The sequence below is a fragment of the Loxodonta africana genome, chromosome 12, assembly GCF_030014295.1.
Source record: "Loxodonta africana isolate mLoxAfr1 chromosome 12, mLoxAfr1.hap2, whole genome shotgun sequence".
In the NCBI taxonomy this organism is placed as follows: domain Eukaryota; kingdom Metazoa; phylum Chordata; class Mammalia; order Proboscidea; family Elephantidae; genus Loxodonta; species Loxodonta africana.
Genome location: NC_087353.1, coordinates 78,563,683 through 78,581,921, shown reverse-complemented (window position 1 = coordinate 78,581,921; position 18,239 = coordinate 78,563,683). Strand labels below are relative to the sequence as shown.

Sequence of the window (18,239 nt, the reverse complement as noted above, 5' to 3'; positions counted from 1 at the left end):
ATTTTATTCTCTCAGATGCTATCGTGAATGGAATTGTTTCCCTAATTTCCCTTTTAAATTTCTCATTGCTGGTATATAGAAACCCAGTTGATTTTTGTTTGTTGATCTTGTACCCTGCAACTTTGCTAAATTCCTCTATTAGCTCTAGAAGTTTTTTTGCGGACTTTTTAGGATTTTCTATATAATATGGTCACATCATCCATGAACAGACATAATTTTACTTCTTGTCCGATCTGGTTACCTCATATTTCTTTGTCTTGTCTTATTGCTCTGGCTAGGATTTCTAATACAATATTGACTAGAAGTGGTGAGAGTGGGCACCCTTGTCTTGTTCTCAATTTCAAGCGGAAAGCTCTCAGTCTTTCTCCATTAAGTATAATGTTGGCTGTTGGCTTTTCATATATGCCCTGAATCATATTGAAGAGTTTCCCTTCTCTTCCAGTCTTCATCAGGGTTTCCATCAAGAAAGGGTGTTGGTAACATATCAAAAAAATAATTCACCATGACCAAGTGGGATTCATACCAGATATGCAGGGATGGTTCAACATTAGAAAAACAATTAATGTAATCCACCACATAAATGAAACAAAAGACAAGAATCACATCATTTTATCAATTAATGCAGAAAAGGCATTTGACAAAGTTCAACACTCATTCATGATAAAAACTCTCAGCAAAATAGGAATAGAAGGAAAATTTCTGAACATAATAAAGAGCATTTATATAAAGACAACAGCCAACATCACCCTAAATGGAGAGAGCCTGAAAACATTCCCATTGAGATCGGGAACCAGACAAGGATGCCCTTTATCACCACTCTTATTCAACATTGTGCTGGAAGTCCTAGCCAGAGCAATTAGGCTAGATAAAGAAATAAAGGGCATCCAGATTGGCAAGGAAGAAGTAAAAGTATCTCTATTTGCAGATGACATGATCTTATACACAGAAAGCCCTAAGGAACCCTCAAGAAAACTACTGAAACTAATAGAAGAGTTCAGCAGAGTATCAGGATACAAGATAAACATATAAAAATCAGTTTGATTTCCTCTACACCAACAAAAAGAACATCGAAGAGGAAATCACCAAATCAATGCCATTTACAGTAGCCCCCAAGAAGATAAAATACTTAGGAATAAATCTTACCAGAGATGTAAAAGACTTATACAAGGAAAACTACAGTACACTTCTGCAAGAAACCAAAAGAGACTTACATAAGTGGAAGAACATACCTTGCTCATGGATAGGAAGACTTAACATTATAAAGATGTCTGTTCTACCAAAAGCGATCTATACATTTAATGCAATTCCGATCCAAATCTCAACGACATTCTTCAATGAGGTGGAGAAACAAATCACCAATTTCATATGGAAGGGAAAGAGGCCCCGGATAAATAAGGCATTACTGAAAAAGAGGAACAAAGTAGGAGGCCTTACTTTACCTGATTTTAGAACCTATTATACCGCCACAGTAGTCAAAACAGCCTGGTACTGGTACAACAACAGGTACATGGACCAATGGAACAGAATTGAGAATCCAGACATAAATCCATCCACATATGAGCAGCTGATATTTGACAAAGGCCCCAAAACAGTTAAATGGGGAAAAGACAGTTTTTTTAACAAATGGTGCTGGCATAACTGGATATCCATCTGCAAAAAAATGAAACAAGACCCATACCTCACTCCATGCACAAAAACTAACTCAAAATGGATCAAAGACCTAAATGTAAAATGATAAAGATCATGGAAGAAAAAATAGGGACAATACTAGGAGCCCTAATACATGGCATAAACAGTATAGAAAACATTATAAAGAACGTAGAAGAAAAACTAGATAACTGGGAGCTCCTAAAAATCAAACACCTATGCTCATCCAAAGATGTCACCAAAAAAGTAAAAAGACTACCTACAGACTGGGAAAAAGTTTTTAGCTATGACATTTCTGATCAGTGCCTGATCTCTAAAATCTACATAATACTACAAAATCTCAACTGCAAAAAGACAAATAACCCAATTAAAAAATGGGCAAAAGATATGAATAGACACTTCACTAAAGAAGACATTCAGGTAGCTAACAGATACATGAGGAAATGTTCACGATCATTAGCCATTAGAGAAATGCAGATCAAAACTACAATGAGATTTCATCTCACTCCAACAAGGCTGGCATTAATCCAAAAAACACAAAATAATAAATGTTGGAGAGGCTGTGGAGAGATTGGAACACTTCTGCACTGCTGGTGGAAATGTCAAATGGTACAACCACTTTGGAAATCGATTTGACGCTTCCTTAAAAAGCTAGAAATAGAACTACCATACGATCCAGCAATCCCACTCCTTGGAATATATCCTAGAGAAATAAGAGCCTTTACACGAACAGATATATGCACACCCATGTTTATTGCAGCACTGTTTACAATAGCAAAAACATGGAAGCAACCAAGGTGCCCATCAATGGATGAATGGATAAATTATGGTACATTCACACAATGCAATACTACGCATCAATAAAGAACAGTGAGGAATCTGTGAAACATTTCATAACATGGAGGAACCTGGAAGGCATTATGCTGAGTGAAATGAGTCAGTTGCAAAAGGACAAATATTGTATAAGACCACTATTACAAAAACTTGAGAAATAGTTTAAACTGAGAAGAACACATTCTTTTGTGGTTACGAGGGGGGGAGGGAGGGAAGGTGGGAGAGGGGTTTTCACTAATTAGATAGTAGATAAGAACTACTTTAGGTAAAGGGAAAGACAGCACACAGTACAGGAGAGGTCAGCACAATTGGACTAAACCAAAAGCAAAGAAGTTCCCTGAAAAAACTGAATGCTTCGAAGGCCAGTGTAGCAGGGGCAGGGGTCTGGGGACCATGGTTTCAGGGGACATCTAAGTCAATTGGCATAATAAAATCTATTAACAAAACATTCTGCATCCCACTTTGAAGAGTGGCTTCTGGGGTCTTAAATGCTAACAAGCGGCCATCTAAGATGCATCAATTGGTCTCAACCCACCTGGATCAAAGGAGAATGAAGAACACCAAGGACACAAGGTAATTACGAGCCGAAGAGACAGAAACGGCCACATGAACCAGAGACTACATCATCCTGAGACCAGAAGAACTAGATGGTGCCCAGCTACAACCGATGACTGCCCTGACAGGGAACACAACAGAGAACCGTGAGGGAGCAGGAGAGCGGTGGGATGCAGACCCTAAATTCTCATAAGACTAGATAGACTTAATGGTCTGACTGAGACTGGAAGGACCCTGGTGGTCATGGCCCCCAGACCTTCTGTTGGCCCAGGACAGGAACCATTCCCGAAGCCAACTCTTCAGACATGGATTGGACTGGACAATGGGTTGGAGAGGGATGCTGGTGAGGGGTGAGCTTCTTGGATCAGGTGGACACTTGAGACTATGTTGGCATCTCCTGCCTGGAGGGGAGATGAGAGGGTGGAAGGGGTTAGAAGCTGGTGAAAAGGACACGAAAAGAGAGGGTGGAGGGAGAGAGCGGGCTGTCTCATTAGGGGGAGAGTAATTGGGAGTGTGTAGCAAGGTGTATATGGGTTTTTGCGTGAGAGACTGACTTGATTTGTAAATTTTCACTTAAAGCACAATAAAAACTATTTTAAAAAAAAAAAGGGTGTTGGATTTTATCAAATGCTTTTTCTACATCCATAGAGATGATCACGTGGTTCTTTTCCTTTGTTCTATTGTGATGTGGTGTATTATGTTGATTGATTTTCTAATGTTGAACCATTTCTGCATTCGTGAAATAAATCCCACTTGTTCATGGTGCATGACTCTTTTAATATGCTGTTGGATTCTGTACAGTAGTATTTTGTTGAGGATTTTTGTATCTATATTCATAAGAGATGTTGGCCTGTAGTTTGTTTTCTTGTGATGTCTTTAGTTTTGGTATCAGGGTTATGTTTGCTTCATAGACTGAATTAGGGGGTATTCCTTCTCTAGCTTTTGGAAGAGTTTAAACAGTACTGGTGTCAATTCTTCTCTAAATGTTTGGTAGAATTCCCCAGTGGCTATTTACATCTTTTCTTTTCTCTGTCAGTCTAGCTAGTTTGTCAGTTGTATTGATCTTTTCAAAGAGCCATATTCTGGTTTTATTGATTCTATTGCTTTTCTGTTTTCAATTTTAGTTATTTATGTTCTGATCTTTGTTATTTCTGTTCTTCTGGTAGGTTTAGGCTTAGTTTGTTCTTTCTAGTTCCTCGAGTTGTAGAGTTAGGCTGTTAATTTGAGCCTTTTCTTCTTTTTTCATGTATGCATTTATTGCTGTAAGTTTTTCTCTGAGTACTGCCTTCTCTGCATTACAAAAGTTTTGGTATGTTGTGCTTTCATTTTCATTTGATTCTGGGAAATCTGTGATTTCTTCCTTGACCCATTGGTAGTTTAATGGTGTATTGTTTAGTTTCCTTATGTTTGTGTATTTTCCTTTTGTGTGTGTGTGTTTACTGATTTCTAGCTTCACTCCATTGTGGTCATAGAAAAATACTTTGTATGATTTAAATCTTTTTTAAATTTATCAAGCCATGCTTTGTGACCTAACATGTGGTCTCTCCAAGAGAATGACCCCTGTGCACTGAAGTAAAATGTATATTGTGCTGTTTCAGGCTGGAGTGTTCTATATATGCCTGTTAAGTCTAGTTGGTTTATAGTGTCATTGAGGGCCTCTGTTTCCTTGCTGATGTTCTGTGTAGATATTCTGTCTTGAAGTCAGTATATTAACACAGGATAGATAAATAGTTTACAAAGCACTTCCAATAATTCCTAATCCAGGCTTACACCTCTGGAGATTTTTAAAGGAGGTTCAAGGAGCCCTGAGGTTCATGAGTAGTACAATGGTTTGTTCTCAACTATTAACCTAAAGGTTAGTGGTTCAGACCCACCTAGTGGCACTGTGGAAGAAATGCCTGGCAGTCCGTTTCCATGAAGATTGTTGTTGTGTGCTGTCAAGTCAGTTCTGACTCATGGTGACCCTATAGGGTAGGGTAGAACTGCCCTGTTGGGTTTCCTAGGCTATAATCATTAAAGGAGCAATTAGCCAGGTCTTTTCTCCTGCAGAACAGCTGGTGGGTTTGAACTGCTGACGTTTGAGTTAGCAGCCAAGTGCTTAACCATTGTGCCACCAGGGCTCCTTCATAAAGATTACCTACCTGCTGCCGTTGATTCTGACTCATAGTGACCCTATAGGACAGGGTAGAACTGCCCCCATAGAGTTCCCAAGAAGCGCCTGGTGGATTTGAACTGCCAACCTCTTCATTAGCAGCTGTAGCACTTAACCACTACACCACCAGGGTTTCCTCTTAAAGATTACAGCCAAGAAAACCCCATGGAGCAGTTTTACTCTGTAACACATGGGGTTGCCATGAGTCAGAATTGACTCTACAGCTGTGGGTTGGGTCTGGTAAGGAGCCCTGGCTTCAGAGTTAGGAGATCCCCATTTAAGTCTGTGGCTGATAACTAGAGAATTTGGGCGTGTGAATTACCTGCAAGATCCTGTTTGGTCAACTATGAAATGGTGATAAGAATGCTTGCACTACATTGATAGAGGATTGCTCCGAGGGAATGAGATTATGGAAATATGTATTTTGGACAGCATAAATTGTTGCATAGTATATTTTATTTATCTATGTTTTAAATATTGTAGTAATGAAAGAATCTTAATTCTGAAAATATAAATCCTTTTGAATTACTGGAAAACAGATTTTAAAAACAAGCCAAGCTTTTAATAGTGGGGTTATAAAAAAAAAAAGAAAAACCCAGTGGGGTTATAGGCAGTTTTTATTTTCATATTCATGCTTTTTTGTGTTTTCTAAATTTCCTACAGAGAAAAATATACTACTTTAATAAGGAGAAGAAGGTTTTTCAAAGGTAATAGGAAGTATTTCACTATTATAAAAGGTCATTTTGATACTAAATTCAGAGTTTTTGGCTATAAACCCTTAACATAAGGATAATCCCAACACTGTTTAAAATCTGAATTTCCATTTCATTTCTTGGGCATTTTTAGTTTGGGTTGTATCTGTCATTTCTTGCATTCTAGGTCAGGGTTCTATAATTGCAGATAGGTGTTAATATAATCCAGCTGTTTTTTTTTTTTTTTTTTTTTTTGGCCTCTAGTTTCCAGAGGTATCCATAATGATAAAGGTGGCCTGTTTTTAAATTGTGTGCATAGCCTGAACCTTGTATTCGTAGTCGAGGTGACATTCTGTATGTTGACATTTTTGCCTACACTTTGCCATCCCCACTGTCCCCTCTTGCCATGTTACCCACCGTTTTGCTTTTCCCCTGCTTAATTTTGGTTCTTAGTGACTTGCTCTTTGGTTGCTGGTAAAAGTGATCAGTAAAGCTTTTCTTTTTTTTTTTTAATTTGAAATGTTAAACATAAAAACTATTACTACGAGTAATAACAGATACCCATGTATCCATTACCTCCATTGAACCTGGACATTTTGTCAAATTTGCTTCATTTTAAAAGAAAGAAAATATTGCAGCTACCATTGAACGCTTCCCCAGAATTAGCCTCTGTCCTGAATTTGGTGTTTCATGGTTGGCCGTTCTCTTCAAACCTTCCTGAGTACATCGACTTGAGGAGGAGTGAGGCTCCATCTACTGTCTTTAACTTGCTGGCCCTGTAAAGAGAGATGAAGTGGTAACTGCTGTTGTACTCAAGCTCTTTTTGGCACTTGAATTTTAATACAGTTAGACTGATTTGAGGTGTGTGTCAAAGATTCTGAACTGAGAAAACTAGAATGTTAGAAGTATATCTCTACTTTTAAATGAGTGGTGGAAAATAAGCTAACCCATTTCCTTCTAGATTGAGAAAAAAAGTCTGAGAAACAATGATTTGAAGTTTCAGGGACCGAGCCTTGCAACACAGTGTTTGACTACATAGAGTTAGGATTCTCTGGCCTTGCATTAGTATTTGCTTAAAGATCTAATATTTTGCTTTTAAATTGCTTAATAATTTAGTCAGACTTCTTTGTAGGTGACCTAGCACAGATTCTTGGAGAAGTAAAGGGCTTTCTAATTAGCTTTGATTTAATATAATAAGATTAAACTCCTACCATGTGAGAATAAGCTCCCTGTCATTGTTTAGAATGTACTTAAAGCCAAGTCTAAGACCAGAATATCACAAGTTCTTCCTAAATGGTTTCATTGTGTTTTTTCACAGTTTTTTTTTCTTTTAATATCAAATAAGAACTTTCTGTAGCTTTTCTAATGGCCTTTTTGTACCTATTTGCATACTGAGTAGTTTCCCTTATGTTGACAACTCTGATTTGAACATTATATCTTAAAAGCAGGCAACTGAAGCTTAGTGGTTGAAACCCACCCAGTGACAGTGCAGGAGAGATGCTTGGTGATCTGCTTCCATAAAGATTGTTGTTGTGTGCTCTCAAGTCGATTCCGATTTATAGCGACCCTATACGGGAGAGTAGAACTGCCCCATTGGGTTTCCTAGGCTGTAATCTTTACGGGAGAAAATAGGTCTTTCCTCCTGCAGAGCCACTGGTGTGTTCAAACCACTAACCTTTCAGTTAGCAGCCTAGTACGTAACCATTGTGCCACCAGGGCTCCTTTTCCATGGGCCTGGCTGGTGGCTTCTCCTAACTCATGTACTGTAGGGGCTGGTGAACCCAAGATTGGCAGGTCAGACAGTAGGCCTCTTGCTCACAGGCTGTGGAGGCTCACAAATCCCAAGATTGGCAGGTAAGCTGCTAGCTCAAGTCCCAAGAACCAGAGGTCAGATGAACAGGAGCCAGCTGCAGGATCCAGAGCGAGCAAGAACCCACGAGCTTTGCCAGAAAATCCACCTATGTTGGATACAGGCCACACCCCCAATGAAACGCACTTTCAACTGATTGGCTGCCCATAGCAGATCTCATCATGAGAGTGATTACATTATTACACAGCTACCAAACTACATCATTACTGCCAAACCACTGATAATCACGGCCCAGCCACGTTGACACACAACCTTAACCATCACAGATAACAACAAAATGGGATGGGGGGGGAATGATACAGGTATAGGCTTTCTTGTAAATGAAGGTGGTACCAACTTACCCTAGGATGTTATCAACACAAGCTCTTAAATGTAATATTCATAGTAACCACTAAGAAAATAACTAAAAAAGGTACACAAAAAGAGCTTGGCTACTAACCAAAGGGTCAGCAGTTCAAATCCTCTAGCTGATGCTTGGAAACCCGATAGGGCAGTTCTACTCTGTTCAGTAGCGTCGCTATGAGTTGGAATTAACTCGACAGCAATAAGTTTGGGTTTGGTTTGCTTTGCTTTGATTTGGTTTGTACATAGCCTGTTTTTTTTTTTTTTTAAGTTGTTGTAAATCAGTCCCAAAGAATACTTGAGACCTAAAATATCTACACACAGTTGGTATGTCAGTTTAAATGAGCATTTACTTGGTATAAAGGAGCTTGTAAGACTTCTGCAGCTATTACGTGTATTCCTGTGGTTCTCAATCCTTTTCTCCCTCCATCGTTCATGAACGATTGAGCACATTTTCATCAGTGGAGGTAGTATTAATGTCATACTCATACAGTTCTGAAAAAGCTTCCCCCATGAGAACTAGCGGTTGATTTCCAAGGGACCAAGAGAAACTGGGGATGTTTTAGAGAGTGAAGAATAAACACACTCTGTGTTTCCTTTCAGCCCTGCAAGGTAGGTGCTAATAGGTTCACAACCCCTTATTTCCCAGCTCAAAAAGCTTTATAAACCAAGATTTTTTTTCCCTCAAGTTCGCAGCACATTCATCTGGTAGCAAACCCTGACCTGAACTGATGTGAGGCTGCTTACAATCTTGATTTCTGCTCTTTGATGCAGAAACACCAATGCTGGACTACAAGGTGCTGCCCAGACCGCACTGGGGTACATGCACCGTATTGTCTTTATAAAATTCAAAGAGTTTTCTGAACCACGCCTGGCCCCAAGGGTTTCAAGTGAAGAAGCTGAAGTTGAGAGGTTGTGTTTGTTTGCTCAACACATTGCTAGTGAGTGATGTCTAGTTTGAGGGGGAAAAAAAGGCTTATATGCTTTATTCAGCCCTACCACACTGCTGTTAAGAAAAGCCCATTGAATATCCTTTAGCCTGTTCTTTGAAAGAAATCTGTTAGCCTTGCAAATACTTGCATAGTTGTATAAAATGCCTGAAGAATAGTGTTTTTAAGGTCATGTCTTTGATCCGTTACATGTGATCATTGGTAATGCCTCAAACCTACTTTGTTTTCCAGTTGTGCCCCAGAGAAACATCATGACTGTTTGATTTGGAACACGTACTGTGTTCCAGTGTCTTAGGTGGAGTTGGATAAGGGAGAGAGCCAAGGTGAATTACCACTAAGCATTAAGACTGGTTATTACCCTTTACCTTTGGCCCTTTAGAAAGGGGTTTTAGCAGAACCAAAATAATCTGGTAGCTTTCTCAGGGATAAAGAGGATTATGGTGGTAACATTCTCACAGAATTAAAAATAACAAGGGGCTTGGATTCTGCTAAGGCTTGCTTCATGACCTAATATGTGGTCTATTCTAGAGAATGTTCCATGTGCACTAGAAAAGAAAGTATACTTGGTTGCTGTTGGGTGGAATGTTCTGTATATGTCTACGAGGTCAGGTTGGTTGATTACGGCATTTAGATCTTCCGTGTCTTTATTGAGCTTCTTTCTGGATGTTCTGTCCTTAACAAGGGTCTTTGAAATGTATTAAGCTAAAATATGGCTTTGTGATAAACTCAATGTGCTTTTCACTATTGTTTGTCCAGAATGCCTCACTCAGAAAAAAATTGATATCTTTTTTCAAGTAAAAATCATCTAAAATTCTCCAGTTTAGGCTTTATTTATTTTTCTGTTAAACATGATACCTTTTGCTTAAACATTGATCACTTGTTCCATGTTTTTTCTCTTGTGAGATTATCATGTCTCACTTTAGATTTTCCTGTTGAGTAACAGTTTTATGTACTATGTACTCACCATACTTATGGGTATGGGTAAGCATTAGGGAAATTTAAAAAAAAAAAAGGATGGTCTGTACTCACTTCCTATTAAAACAGGTAGTTTAATTGGGATTTAAAGTTCTTCTTCTCATAAAATAAACCTGTGATATCTTCTCTGAAGTGTGTAACCTGGTCACAATCATCTTCTCTTTCAGTATCTGACCAAACAGGTGGAGCTTCTACGGCAGATGAATGAGCAACATGCAAAGGTTTATGAGCAATTAGATGTCACAGCGAGGGAACTGGAAGAAACAAATCAAAAACTAGTTGCTGACAGCAAGGCTTCACAGCAAAAGATTCTGAGGTAAACTCACTAGAATCCATGAAGGAAGCCCTAAAAAAAAAAGAAAAAACTGCTGCCACCATGTGGATTCCAACTCATCACGACCCTATGGGATAAAGTAGAACTGCCCCACAGGGTGGATTCGAACTGCCGACCTTTTGGTTAGCAGCCAGATAACCACTGCACCACCAGCGCTCCGAAGGAAGTCCTAAGGGGAGTTATTAGTATACAATAGGATAGAACATGGTATAATGGGTTCGGGTCAGTATGGTTGTTGTTGTTGTTAGGTGCCATCGAGTCGGTTCTGACTCATAGTGACCCTGTGCACTACAGAATGAAACACTGCCTCGTCCTGCGCCATCCTTACAATCGTTATGCTTGAGCTCATTGTTGCAGCCACTGTGTCAATCCACCTGATTCAGGGTCTTCCTCTTTTTCGCTGACCCTGTACTCTGCCAAGCATGATGTCCTTATCCAGGGACTGATCCCTCCTGACAACATGTCCAAAGTATGTAAGACGCAGTCTTGCCATCCTTGCCTCTAAGGAGTATTCTGGCCGCACTTCTTCCAAGACAGATTTGTTCGTTCTTTTGGCAGTCCATGGTATATTCAATATTCTTCACCAACACCACAATTCAAAGGGGTCAACTCTTCTTCGGTCTTCCTTATTCATTGTCCAGCTTTCACATGCATATGATATGATTGAAAATACCACGGCTTGGGTCAGGTGCACCTTAGTCTTCAGGGTGACATCTTTGCTCTTCAACACTTTGAAGAGGTCCTTTACAGCAGTGCAATATGTCTTTTGATTTCTTGACTGCTGCTTCCATGGCTGTTGGTTGTGGATACAACTCAAATGAAATCCTTGACAACTTCAATCTTTTCTCCATTTATCATGATGTTGCTCATTGGTCCAGTCGTGAGGATTTTTGTTTTCTTTATGTTGAGGTGCAATCCATACTGAAGGCTGTGGTCTCTGATCTTCATTAGTAAGTGCTTCAAGTCTTCTTCACTTTCAGCAAGCAAGGTTGTGTCATCTGCGTAACGCAGGTTGTTAATGAGTCTTCCTCCAATCCTGATGCCCCATTCTTCTTCATATAGTCCAGCTTCTCGTATTATTTGCTCAGCATACAGATTAAATAGGTATGGTGAAAGAATACAACCCTGACGCACACTTTTCCTGACTTTAAACCAATCAGTATCCCCTTGTTCTGTCCAAACAACTGCCTCTTGATCTATGTAAAGGTTCCTCATGAGCACATAGTTTGTTATGATCCACACAGTCGGATGCCTTTGCATAGTCAATAATACACAGGTAAACATCCTTCTGGTACTCTCGGCTTTCAGCCAGGATCCATCTGACATCAGCAATGATATCCCTGGTTCCACGTCCTCTTCCGAAACCAGCCTGAATTTCTGGCAGTTCCCTGTTGATATACTGCTGCAACCGTTTTTGAATGATCTTCAGCAAAATTTTGCTTGGGTATGATATTAATGATATTGTTCTATAATTTCCACGTTTGGTTGGATCACCTTTCTTGGGAATAGGCATAAATATGGATCTCTTCCAGTCAGTTGGCCAGGAAGCTGTCTTCCATATTTCTTGGCATAAGACGAGTGAGCACTTCCAGCACTGCATCTGTTTGTTGAAACATCTCAATTGATATTCCATCAATTGCTGGAGCCTTGTTTTTCACCAATGCCTTCAGAGCAGCTTGGACTTCTTCCTTCAGTACCATCAGTTCCTGATCATATGCCACCTCTTGAAATGGTTGAACATTGACTAATTCTTTTTGGTATAATGACTCTGTGTATTCCTTCCATCTTCTTTTGATGCTTCCTGTATCATTGAATATTTTCCCCATAGAATCCTTCACTATTGCAACTTGAGGCTTGAATTTTTTCTTCAGTTCTTTCAGCTTGAGAAACGCCAAGTGTGTTCTTCCCTTTTGGTTTTCCATCTCCAGCTCTTTGCACATGTCATTATAATACTTTACTTTGCCTTCTCGAGACGCCCTTTGAAATATTCCGTTCAGTTCTTTTACTTCCTGAATTCTTCCTTTTGCTTTAGCTGCTCAATGCTCAAGAGCAAGTTTCAGAGTCTCCTCTGACATCCATCTTGGTCTTTTCTTTCTTTCCTGTCTTTTCAGTGACCTCCTGCTTTCTTCAAATATGGTGTCCTTGATGTCATTCCACAACTCGTCTGGTCTTTGATCACTAGTGTTCAACGCATCAAATCTATTCTTCAGATGGTCTCTAAATTCAGGCGGGATATACTCAAGGTCATATTTTGGCTCTCGTGGGCTTGCTCTGATTTTCTTCAGTTTCAGCTTGAGCTTCCATGTGAGTAATTGATGGTCTATTCCACAGTCGGCCCCTGGCCTTGTTCTAACTGATGATATAGAGCTTTTCCATCATCTCTTTTCACAGATGTAGTCAGTTTGATTTCTGTGTGTTCCATCTGGCGAGGTACATGTGTATGGTCACTGTTTATGTTAGTGAAAGAAGGTATTTGCAATGAAGAAGTTGTTGGTCTTGCAAAATTCCCTCATTTGATCTCTGGTATTGTTTCTGTCACCAAGGCCATATTTTCTAACTACTGATCCTTCTTTGTTTCCAACTTTCGCATTCCAATTGTCAGTAATCATCAATGCATCTTGATTGCATGTTCCATCGATTTCAGACTGCAGCAGCTGATAAAAATCTTCTGTTTCTTCATCTTTGGCCCTAGTGGTTGGTGCATAAATTTGAATAGTAGTCATATTAACTGGTCTTCCTTGTAGGCGTATGGATATTATCCTATCACTGACAGGGTTGTACTTCAGGATAGATCTTGAAACGTTCTTTTTGACGCTGAATGCAACACCATTCCTCTTCAAGCCGTCATTCCCAGCATAGTGGACTATATGATTGTCTGATTCAAAATGGGCAATACCAGTCCATTTCAGCTCAGTTATGCCTAGGATATTGATGTTTATGCCTTCCATTTCATTTTTGACGGTTTCCAATTTTCCTAGATTCATACTTCGTACATTCCAGGTTCCGATTATTAATGGATGTTTGCAGCTGTTTCTTCTCATTTTGAGTCGTGCCACATCAGCAAATGAAGGTCCCGAAAGCTTTACTCCATCCACGTCATTAAGGTCAACTCTACTTCAAGGAGGCAGCTCTTCCCTGGTCATCTTTTGAGTGCCTTCCAACCTGGGGGGCTCATCTTCCAGCACTATATCAGACAATGTTCCGCTGCTATTCATAAGGTTTTCACTGGCTAATGCTTTTCAGAAGTAGCCTGCCAGTCCTTCTTCCTAGTCTGTCTTAGTCTAGAAGCTCAGCTGAAACCTGTCCTCCGTGGGTGACCCTGCTGGTATCTGAATACCAGTGGCATAGCTTCCAGCATCACAGCAACACACAAGCCTCCATAGTACGACAAACTGACAGACACTTGGGGGGTCAGTATGGAGTAAGGTTTAATTTTGTTCCTTATGGACAATGGAGATTAAATAGAAGTGCTTTCCAATTAAGAAAAGCCAGTTTGAGTGGTTCTCAACTAATCTGTTACTGCTTATCCCCTTAATCTAATGTGACAAGCAGCACTTGGCTTTTTTCTGTTCCTCACAGTCTGACTGAAACGATTGAATGCCTACAAACCAACATTGATCATCTTCACAGCCAAGTGGAGGAGCTGAAGTCATCTGGCCAAGGGAGAAGGAAGCAGGGGAGATGTGAGCAGCAGAGAGCGGCGCCCAGCTTCTCGTGTCTGAAAGAGCTGTATGACCTTCGCCAGTAAGGGCCTGCCTTTCCGTAGCCTTACAGACAGGGAGCTTCTCCTGTCACTGACAGTCTGGATTCCAGAGGAGTAAGAGTACCCTTTTTAAGAAACCCACCTGGCCCTTTAAACCGCCAGTGATGTGAACAAAGCCATTTAACGTAAACATACAAATTAGGGAGCTCTTTGATATTAGTAATTCTGTGAAAACTCATTTTTTAAAGAGAGGCTTGAGAGCATTTATTTCAGTGCTTTTGCTGAATTAAATCTTAGTTTAAAATAAGGTGAAGGACTTCTGACACACTTTTACAGATTTTTGGGTTATGATCTCACATTAGAGTGAAGAAAAATTGAAATTTCAATAAAAAAATCTAGGTGAACAGAAGTTTTTTTTTTTCTTTGTCTACATAAATGCCTTTATAATTTAGAGTGATAAGATTGAGTCTTTATGTGGGAACTGTGTATTGAGTGCCTCTTTTATGTCAGGTGTTATGCCGGACATGAGGAATCTATGGCAAACAAAATAGACATGGTTCCCACCCTCTTGGAGCTTTCAGTCCAGTGGAGAGGCAGATAAGCAAAGAATCACACAATGAAATATAGATACAGCTGTTTAAGACTCTGAGCAGGAGAGGGTGGTTCTCAACCTTGGTTGTGTGTATCAAAATCACCTGCGCAAGTTTCTCAACATGGAAATACCAAGGACTCCCTTGGCCTCAATCTGAATCTCTAGGTATGGGTGAACAGCTTCCCAGGAGACTCTGGTTAAAAAGCACTACAGTAATGGTTCTCAGCCTTGGCTGCCCATCATTGATCACCTGGAGAGTGTGATTAATAATCCCGGTGTCCAGGCCACAGTGCACCTAGGTCAGAATCTGAGGAGGTGGGGCCCAGGCATCAGTGTCTTTAAGACTACCCGGGTGATTCTAATATGCAGCCAAGGCTGAAACCCATTGGGTTGTTCTAATTTCCTTATGAGGTAGCTGTCCTACTACCAGTCTTTGGGAATGGGTGTTCTGCTACTTTTAATACATATATTTTTTTTTTTAATTAGTCACAAAGATTATTTTCTTACATGTGTTTATTTACCAGCCTCACATAATTTTATTTTAACCACTGCCCTAGTGTGAGAATACGCTGAAAACAAGTCTCTGCCACAGCACCTTTAAAATATTTCATTGAAAACATTAAATGTCTTGTCTTTTCATTCTCACTTGACCTGTGTAATATCTTCTTTCAACATTTTTCCCCTAGACACTTTGTGTATGATCATGTGTTTGCTGAGAAGATAACTTCCTTGCAAAGTCAGCGAAGCCCTGATGAAGAAGAAAATGAACACTTGAAAAAAACAGTGACAATGTTACAGGCCCAGCTGAGCCTGGAGCGGCAGAAGCGGGTGACTATGGAGGAGGAATATGGGCTTGTGCTAAAGGAGAACAGTGAACTAGAACAGCAGCTGGGGGCCATGGATGCCTACCAAGCACGGGCACGGGAGCTGGAGGCTGAGGTGGCCGAGATGCGGCAGATGCTGCAGTCGGAGCACCCTTTGGGGAATGGGGTTGAGAAGCTGGTGTCAGACTCGCTGTTTGTCCCTTTCAAAGAGCCTGGCCAGAGTCTGCTGGAGGAGATGTTCCTAACTGTGCCGGAAGCACCTAGAAAGCCTCTCAAGCGCAGCAGCAGTGAGACGGTCCTGAGCAGCTTGGCGGGGGGTGACATCGTGAAGGGCCATGAGGAGACCTGCATCAGGAGGGCCAAGGCTGTGAAGCAGAGGGGCATCTCCCTTCTGCATGAAGTGGACACTCAGTACAGCGCCCTGAAGGTGAAGTATGAAGAGCTGCTGAAGAAGTGCCAGCAGGAACAGGACTCCCTGTCACACAAGGCTGTGCAGACCTCCAGGGCTCCAGCCAAGGACCTGTCTGGAGTGAAGGCCCAGCCTGAGCCCGGCGCTGGAAGCTGGGAGCTGATCTCTGTTACCCCAGAGCCCATCGATTCCCCCACTGCTGCAACGCCTCCAGAATACAAAGTGCTTTTTAAGGAGATCTTTAGTTGCATCAAGAAAACCAAGCAGGAGATAGATGAACAGAGAACAAAATACCGGTCTCTCTCCTCTCATTCTTAACTGAACCGACAGCTCTTCTACTAATTTGCCTATTTCCTATCACCTCTCTCTCCCAAAAGTGTTTGTAGAGTTAGTCTGATGTTGCTTATGACGTTTCCTCCTTGCATTGCTTATTTGGCAAATATGTACAGCGAGGAAAAGAGGTGGCTGCTGGTGTCAGTTCTACAGTCCAGTTCCCTTTAAGCGCTCCAGGAAATTCCATGACAAACTGGCCTCTGGCAGGCACACTGATTAGGCTTTGACTCCTGGAAAAGCCCCCAAACCAGTGGAGGGAAAATGAACATTCCTGGAGAAGTAGGTTGGTAGTAACTATGTTGTTGTTGTGTGCTGTTTTGAGTCGATCTCCAACTCATAGTGACCCTATGTGAGAGCGTAGAACTGCCCCGTGAGGTTTCCTAGGCTGAAATATTTATGAGAACAGATGGCCAGGTGTTTTCTCCCTCAGAGCCGCTGGTGGATTTGAACCACTGACCTTTCGGTTAGCAGCCTAATGCTTAACCGTTGTGCCACCACGGCTCCTGTAGTGACTGCAGCGTGGTGAAAAGGGCAGAGCTGAAGCAAAGCTAAGGCAGCTCCTCCTGCCTCTCGGCTTAAAAGTCACCTAGAAACCAGGGAAGGGGCAGCCAAACTGAAACATCTTGCAAAACGCTGTTGGATACTGTGACTTCATTAAGAAGACTGTTCAGGAGAAAACAGGGGTCTAATCCAGAATAAATGGCATTAACAAATACTCCAAGCCCTTGGGTTTTGTTACATCTCCACCAGTTGAACTGTGACTGGCAGGTAACACGTAATATATCTAAATTGAACTGAATACCAACCTGAAAGGGCAAGCTTTGATTTGATCAAAATTAGCTTGTTAGCACACACCCTAGAGGGCCACCCATGAATTCAAATGTTTTTACTCAAGGCATTTACTCAATGTGTTTATCTGACATTTAGGATAGATGAATATGTAAATGTTTAATTCCTTTCTCAAATTTTAACTAAAGAGGGAAGATCAAACTATTCGTTCTACGTGTCCATGAGCTGGCTGACCTGCTGGCCACAAGCTGCTCTTGCTCAGTTCCTGTCATTCCTGTAAATGTTGTTGACTTGCTGCAGAAATTCCTTTCTGCCACTTCATTAAACAGTATTGTGTGTTCCAACTGTAAAAATATATTCACCCTCTCACTTGCATACTTTTAATTTAAAACTATTTAAGAGAACTGAGGTTTGGATTATTGTATATATTTTTCTAAAAACCAAATAAAGCTACCTATGAAAAGGACCAAATGGATCTATTGTTTATTTTAAGCTTACACCATTTCACTATTATAACTCCTTTTTTCCCTTCTAACAAATCCTTTTTTTTTTTCCTTCATCTAACAAGTAGCTCTAGGAAGATTTGATTTTTTTTTTTTCCTCTTAAACAGGTCCTTGGGATTGTGTAACTCAGCACAAACTCTGCTCAAGTTCACATATAGTTATATAATATGCTAAAATTAATCTTCATTAAAACGTGTCTATGAACACTACACCTAGTGTTGCAAACCCTGGTGGTGTAGTGGTTAAGAGCTACAGCTGCTAACCAAAAAGTTGATGTTTTGAATCCACCAGGTGCTCCTTGGAAACTGTACGGGGCATTTCTGCTCTGTCCTGTAGAGTCACTATGAGTCAGAATCCACTCGACGGCAATGGGTTTTTAGTTTGGTTTTGGTTAGTGTTGATTAAAATTACTTTATGATTAGACAGTGTTCTACATCCTACTTTGGTGAGTAGCGTCTGGGGTCTTAAAAGCTTATGAGCGGCCATCTAAGTTACAACTATCAGTCCTTTCTAGTCCAGAACAAAAGAGACTTAAAAAAAAAAAAACAAAAAACTAAAAACCCAAGAGAGCAATTAGTCCAAAGGACTAATGGAACACATGAACCACAGCCCACACGATCCCGAGACCAGAAGTAGATGGTGTCGGGCTACCACTACCGACTGCTCTGACTGGGATTACAATAGAGGGTCCCAGACATAGCTGGAGAAAAATGTAGAACAAATGATCAAATTCA

General features: G+C 40.6%; 1 protein-coding gene across 2 annotated transcripts in view; it reads left to right on the top strand.

Moving 5' to 3' along the window:
• The window catches only part of CDR2 (cerebellar degeneration related protein 2), a 35,901-nt gene extending 18,429 nt beyond the window's left edge, over positions 1-17,472 (top strand). For both annotated transcript variants that reach the window (XM_003418814.4, XM_010598443.3), the window contains exons 3-5: positions 10,185-10,333; positions 13,931-14,095; positions 15,333-17,472. In XM_003418814.4, the coding sequence (XP_003418862.1) occupies positions 10,185-10,333; positions 13,931-14,095; positions 15,333-16,197 (1,179 nt within the window). In that variant the 3' untranslated portion in view covers positions 16,198-17,472. The remainder of the gene's footprint in view (positions 1-10,184; positions 10,334-13,930; positions 14,096-15,332) is intronic.
• Positions 17,473-18,239: the final 767 nt, after the last annotated feature.